Raw genomic sequence first — 7,818 nt, 5'->3', positions numbered from 1 at the left:
GATGGGGGGGTGGGGGCGTGTTGAACCGGGAGACAGTAACGTGCCCAACGGTACGCTAATCGGATGTTGTAAGCTTTGATCGGATAAGGCCACGGAAGGGGGAAAAACGAGGACAGTGGTTATCAATTATTATTCATTTCTTACAAACGGTGACGGAACGGCTTGAAACTGAAACATGTCCTCCCGAGCTTGGCTGCATGACTTTGAATACACTGACAGGAGTTTCCCGCTTCCAAGATTGTCTGTCATCGGGGCGATCTCAGGCTCTCGTTACAATACCGACATCGAAGAGAAACCGACGTTTTTTCACATACTGAGCAATTTTTTGCATTTGGGTTTTTTTCAAAAGATTTTGGGTCAACACCCTTTGTGTTCATTAACAAGGCATTGATGTGTGGGTTTCACTGAAAAAATTTGAATCATAGGCATACAAATATAAATTAACATTTGGAGTTTTCAAGGACATTCAAGTTTTGGAAATGACCACATTTTGGTAGCCTTTTTCTCTTTACTTTTACGTCTGACACCAGGCGACCTCCACCTGCTTGAGTCGCAAACATCTTGATTTCTATTTAAGACAGAGAGATATTTTTAAAATCGAAAGCAAGTCAAATGAACAGGCTTAAAGTTTATACAAGTATTAATATCTCAGTATTTTGAGTCAAATTTTAACGAGCGCCTGATTACACCGTGTCATGACTGTGTATCTTCGTGCAGCTCCGTGAAAAACACTTTTCATGGATTCTCAAAACAAAAACCCCCAAAAAACAACCAAATTTGAAAAAGAAAAAAAAAAACGGTCATTCCGTTTCTGGAGACAAAATGGGACGGGATCATTTTGTAAACATCCTGCTCCTTTCATCAGTTAGATGATATCATATGCAAACAGTTTTGAAAGGGAGGGGTCCGTGGCTTCACCGTGGCGAACCTGGTGTGGGTAAATACGGTCCAACCTGCTTGAACGACCACCTGTCCGAGACAATCACCTGTACAAACGACCACTTCCCACGTCACTTTCTCCCTTGCATTTATATCTATTATAAAGACACTGTTATCTCGGAGGTCCCGTGTACAAATTGCGCAAGTTAAAGATCCCTTGGTGGTCTAAATTCGATAAGAGTAGGCTTCGGCCGCTACCCAGGCAAAATTCTAAATTTCTTACAAACTGAAAATGTTTAATATGTCCCTCGCGCTCATATGACCTTATGCAGTTGCGAGCGCCGTAAAACACATACTAAAAAAAAGACTGTTCAAGATGTCCACTTGACCTAAAACAACCATTTTTTCCCCACGATAAGTGTCCGCTATATCTGACTGCATCTCTGATCTGTTGAGCACATTATACTTTTGGATCATTTTTTTAAATTTATTCCCCATAAATATGCATTTCCTTGAAGCATATTTAAAGGCAGTGCATCTATTTTGGGGAGAGGGTGTGATCATGTGGCCACAAAAGGGGAGGGAGGAGGGTGTGGTTGTCCTGACAATGGAAGACTCCAGTGGAAAAATCATTTTTAAGTCACATTCTGAAAAAAGTGAAGAAAGTGGAAATTCAAAGTCGGAAAGTTTGTATCTCAGAGTGCGTACAGCACCATTTCTTTTACCCGACACTATTCAGGACTTTGCCGGGTTATCTCTGCAATCATTTGCAGGGAAATTTATAGTTAGCTTTTTTAAAAATACAACAACTGAAAAGAGGACTTAAAAAAAAAAAAATTATGCGACTTACCTGGTTTTTCTACTGGAGTTTTCATATGCATATTATATTTGCAAAAGGTCGTGCGCTCTCCTAAATTATGCCCCTATACAAAAATAACATATTCTGGCTGTTTGAATGACGTAAGAGGGGGGTGCCACTCATGTCTTGCCGCGCCCGCCAGAAATAACAACCACCGCCACTTATTAGTTCCTGCTGCACCCTAGGGGGTCAAGTTTCTCTCCATACAAAAGTGAACAAATAATCAAATGTGTCACGACGTGGCAGAATCAGGCGTTCGTCAATTGTCGGGTATCTGGACTTATTTGGTGTCATCTTAAAGAATGTTTATTTGGCCATCTTTTGACGAAATAAAAATAATCGCATATCTTGAATAGAAGAGAAGATATTTTCGAATGAATGAGGATGGGATCGTCGCCTGGTTTCAGAGGTGAGATTAGCGAGATAATGGTCAACGAAGTTGGGTGACTTCCAAAGCTTGAGAGTACTTGGAAAGTGAACATTTTCATTTGTTGTGCCTTTAATAAACGTTTTTCAATCAAATTCACAGAAATGGATATACAAGGTGTTGAGTCTGAGGAAAAATGGCGATATCTTCGATGTCATTATTTGGAAGAGCAAAAAACACATTTTACAGTTTTCAAAGACTTTTTAGCTATTGGAGTGGCCCAACTTTGACGGCAATTTTCTCATTAATTTCAACACTGAAACCAAACCAACGCACTTCCTTCAAATACAGATATCTTGAGTTAAATTAAAGATGAATAGATATTCATTTAAATGGAAGCAAAGCAAATAAATCAACTGTCAGATGATACCAATAACTCCACATGCCCAGAAGCTAACGAGCGCCCGATACCACCACGTCGTGATACATTCTATTCAAAGTCAGGGTTGAAAAACGTCTTCCTTCACCTCCTCCTCCAACCACCCCACTCCCGCCCCATGGGTGTGTCGTCGTCATGTCATCTCCATTGTGGTGCACAAACGTGCTTGATGACGTCACCATCACGTGACTGGTGCACCAGGCAACAAAACGGGGGTCTCTCCAGGCGGCCGTGATCAGATGGACTTAGGGTTGTGAGGCCGACCACCAAACGGAGGAATCCCACAAGGTGAGAAAGACGAACGAATAATATATTTTGTCACGGCATTGTGGAATCAGGGGATCGTCAATTTTTGGGCCATGTGGAGTTATTGGTATCATCTGAAAGCTTCCAATGAAATAAACGTCTGTTTAATTTATCATGAATAGAACTTCAATATATCTTCATTTGAAGGATGTGAGGTCGCCTGGTTTCCGTGGTGAAATTGGGTGCTGCACAGATAATATCTAAAATATCTATATTGTAATGGTGGTGATGAGTGATGATGAGGGTTTGCGTTTTAGTAATGTTAGCGTTAGTCCTTCACGAGGGATGTAGGCACCCTCTATCCCGTTCCCTACTGGAACCGTCTTTACGGTCACCGGGAAGTTCCGAAATGGTGGGCTCAGTCTCTGCTAAGGTGACATTGTTAGTGTTAGCCTATTCTATTGGGCCAAGACAAGTGTAGAGTGGATCTAATTGGGAAAAAAGTATAGTGGCAGGTATGTTGGGATATTTGTAAGCGGGTTGGAGGTAACCAGTTGGAAGATTATGATCTTTAAAATTGCAGCATTCTACTCCCTGATAGTTTGCACCGAGTATTCTTTTCGAGTCCAATTGAGCTTGCGGATATTCTGACCCAGGATCCTCGAACCCGAGTCGAGAGGGCACAATTTACACATAATATTGTATCCCCTCGCCTCAGGGGGAGCGACGGTCGACGCCACACTTAATTTAGTTGTTTGAAGCGTAGTTCTCACGTACCAAAAGCCTATTCCAAGGTGTTTATTTGTTTTCCGAAGGGATCTCCGAATCATAATAATGCTTGTATTTATTTATGTAAATAGTGGACCTTCCTACCATACGTGAGACAAGTGTTTACTAATGTCCTGTCTTGTTGTGCGTAGGCGTGAGTGCACCTAACCTTTGTAACGTCTACTGCCATTGCAAATAACCTAGTCAAATGTTTCCCTTCAAGATGAATAAAGATTCTCATTTTCATTGGCGTTGTCACCGTTAGGGGCTGTAATTATAATTGTAAATGTAGAAAACTTAAGTCCCCATCGACACAATTAAGATTGTTTCGGCTTTTTATTTAAGGGGTAACCCGGACTGACCGGGAGTGATACACTGTCCTTTCCTGAAAGACTCGAATAAATTTCTCCCCACACGAGAATTGAACTTGCTTGTCCTGCGTGCGACGACGAAGCAGCTACCCGCTACACTACTTAGGCCGGTCAGATCGGCTTTATAGGGCACGCCTGTTGTGATACACGTGCAAGGCAGCGTAGTGAAATCGGGTGCTCGTTAAAATACAGAAGTCGGAGAAACAGACATTTTCCCGCCAAATTGGAATTTTTTATTGAGTTTTTATTCTTTAGCTCAACCTCCTTTATGTCCATATAAAAACACATTTCCATATGAATTTCACATTTTAAAAAAATATTGATAAAAGGCACAAAATATGTCATTTTCTTTTTTCAAGGACTGCCATTTTCTCGCTTATTTCACTACTGAAAACCAGACGACATCACTTCCTTTAATCGCAAATATCTTGAGTTCTATTTAAGATAGATGGAAATTTATTTCATCGAAAGCAAAACAAATAAATCAACTTTCAAATGATACCTATAACTTCACAAGCACAAAAACTGATGACCACCTGATACGACAGCGTCGTGATACATGTTTCTTTTTTTCCGTAATTATATTTTATTGTTTTGCCATTTATTTTCCTGGATCGACGTAACAATGCCATCTATCTATCTATCTATCTATCTATCTATCTATCTATCTATCTATCTATCTATCTATCTATCTATCTATCTATCTATCTCACGCTCTTTTGCTTGCTTGTGCTGTGCTGTTTTTGTGCATTTGCATGTATGTGTGTGTGTGTGTGTGTGTGTGTGTATGTTTGTATGTGTGTGAGTGTGTGTGTGTGTGTGTGTGTGTGTGTGTGTGTGTGTGGTTTTGTGTGAGCGTGTGTGTAAATGTCTAACAAATAATAATTTCACCTTTTTAATTTTATTTTGCGGGACAAATGAAAACATTATGAGTACTATTTTTTTGTATCATTGCCACTGTATCATTTTCACTGAGGTATGAAATGAAATATGTAATTCATGTTTTTATACTTTCAGATATATTTCACTTTCAGACACATTTCAAGAAACCTCCGAGAACCAACTTACCCCTTTCATAGAAGGCAGAATAATTCCCACCAACAAACAAAAAAAAAAGGATAGACAAGCGAACATTAAAGGTCAGAAGCAGAGCAAATATTGAAAAACGAGAACTTTTTTGAGAATCTAGTTGACAAAACGACGTAAGCACACAAAAAAATCAGCCCCCTAAAATCAGTCCGAAGAAGACGAACATACCGCTGACCTCAGAGAAGAGGAGAAAGCTGACACCTACCAGTAAATAGGACACCATAGAGATCAGCTGATCGTGGTAGATGAATAGCTAACTCACTCGGCTGTGCTTACTTACAAGAAAGACCCGTCTCCCATCTCATTTCACCCGGAGAAAGCAGGCATCCCACACGGAACGCTTTGACTTAACCAAACAATAAAGCGTGTGAACGCAGGAAGAAAAATAATAAGTCAGGCAGATAGTGAAACTTGGACGAGCTTTGGAGCTTTTTAGCTGAGCAGTGTGAGACTGGGTGTTGTTTGTTTGGAAAGTTTAGGAATAAGCCAAACATAACAAATATCATCGAGATGGTGGCAGTACGGCTGGCTGTTGTGTCCCTTCTGCTGTTGGGTTTGATCCGACCAGGTCTGGGGCAAGGCTACATCAATCCGGGACAGCTGCCCAACGGTCAAGAAAGATACGCCACCCCGCTCTACTGCTCCTACACGTGAGTGTTGCGCCATTTTCGGGACATCTTTCCCACTTTCACTTTTTTTTTTCGAAACATAGATCTATATAATGATAAGTAATTTTTCGTAAAGAAACGAATACGAAGAAGCTACGTTTCCACGAACACTAGGCTTATTCCTAGATCTCTATAGATCTATCTAAATATTAATATTATTATAATGATGATTAATTTCCCGTAAAGAAAGACAGACACAAAAGTAACGTTTCCACACACATGACCGCTATTTTGCTTTAGTGTTTTACGGCACTTGCAACACAATACGGTCATACAAGTTCAGAAGATTAGAAGTGTTACAAGAGAGTAAGAAACATAAAAAGAAGGAGGAGAGATCAGGACAATTAATTGATGTTTGATAGGAAAGTATGAGCAAATCCCATCCGAACACCCTCCAACCAACCACCCACTTTCACTTGTCAGATTGCTGTTTTCCACAAAACATTTAGCAGACAAATATCTATCATTTGATTGAGATTTCAAAAACTCATTTTGCACAGGTTCTTTTAATAAGAGTTTTACTGCACTTGCAACACTATAAGGTCATAATATAAGTGCCGAAGATTAGATATGTTACAAGAAAGTAACAAATTATTGTTTTTAAAAAGAAGAAGGAGAGATCGACACGATAGGTGTTTGATAGGAAAGGAGGAGCAAACCACATCAGAGCACCCGCAAGCCACCCACAAGTAATGTCTACCATTTGACTGTCAAGCGAATATTATAGCTTGCTGTTGAGAGGGGATTTGCGCTATACAAATGCTATCTATTATTATTATTATTATCATTATTTTAGGGGGGGGGGTTCATTTTTAAAAAATGAATATACACAGCTAGTTTTTATAACAATAATAGCAATAATGATAATAATAATAATAATAATAATAATAATAATAATAATAATAATAATAATATTAATAATAATAATAATAATAATAATAATAATGATAATAATAATAATGATGATGATGATGATCGGATCATTTATAGCACCCACTCCCGTACAACACAGCTCTAGGCGCTTTACGATACCTTCGTCTAACAAAAAACACAAGGGAGTGAAGATACATGCATTATACGGTCGCTTTTAAGGACAAGCGGGCTAACCCAGATTTCGGCGGTTTCCAGAAATCTTGACCTACTCCAAAAGTGGGCAATGCCCTACCTATAGGAGAAGTTTGGTTAAATTGATGTGTATATGTGTTTGGTTATAGGAAAAACTCTCTTGATCTTTTAAAAAAACTGAACAAGGGTCCAAAACATTTACCTTCGATTTTTTCAAAACAGCATTTTTTGGGATAGCCCCCTTGTGTTTAAAAGTGACCATACACTCTTTAGATTAAAGTTACCACAGAAACAGACGTTCACACCTTTAGTATTTAAAATCAGTGTTCTAAGCCGTATGTCAATTATTAATAATTGGCGCTTTTAAGGACAAGCAGGCTAACCCAGATTTCGGGGGTTACCAGAAATCTTGACCTACACCAAAAGTCGTTCACATTTTTTGTATTGAAAATCAGAATCAAAATAGTATTAAAGTATTTAATTGCACTCAAACTCTCCATCTATAGAAGCCTTATAACAGCAGTGCACATTGTTAGTGTTCTTAGTTGTATGTCAATATTAATTTGAGTTGTAGACAGTATAGGCTCGGACTTATGAAAGACTTGTGTAAAGTTGTCTTTTTTTTCATCTCATTCTACGATAATTTACAGTTGCCCTTTTCCACCTCACTCTGCGATATGTTATGGTTATGTTTGCTCCACCTCACTCTCACATTACTAACAGTTATCTTTTTTAAAGCTTCTACAATAACTTACGGTTGTCTTTTTCCAGCTCTTTCTAAAATAAGTTATGGTTATATGTTTGTTCTATCTCACTCTACGGTACCTAACAGTGATCTTTTTTTTTTAGCTTCTACAATAATGTGCGCTTGTCTTTTTTCCATCTCTTTCTACAATAACTTCCGTCTTTTTACTTTCTACAATAACTTACGGTCGTCTTTTTCCAAATCTTTCTACAATAACTTACGGTCGTCTTTTTCCAAATCTTTCTACAATAACTTACGGTCGTCTTTTTCCAGATCTTTCTACAATAACTTACGGTCGTCTTTTTCCAAATCTTTCTACAAT

At 38.8% G+C, this 7,818-nt stretch overlaps 1 protein-coding gene across 1 annotated transcript in view; it reads left to right on the top strand.

Annotated features, from left to right (window-relative positions):
* Window positions 1-2,717: 2,717 nt before the first annotated feature.
* Window positions 2,718-7,818, top strand: part of LOC101849330 (uncharacterized protein PB18E9.04c) — a gene marked incomplete in the record, with an annotated part of 14,703 nt that continues 9,602 nt past the window's right edge. Inside the window, 2 exon segments of the mRNA XM_005111158.3 lie at window positions 2,718-2,832; window positions 4,947-5,668. Coding sequence (XP_005111215.2) covers window positions 5,529-5,668 — 140 coding nt within the window.

Source organism: Aplysia californica, unplaced genomic scaffold, assembly GCF_000002075.1.
Source record: "Aplysia californica isolate F4 #8 unplaced genomic scaffold, AplCal3.0 scaffold01017, whole genome shotgun sequence".
Taxonomy (NCBI): Eukaryota; Metazoa; Mollusca; class Gastropoda; order Aplysiida; family Aplysiidae; genus Aplysia; species Aplysia californica.
Note: the sequence above shows the minus strand (reverse complement) of the source record. Positions and strands in the feature narration are given on the sequence as shown.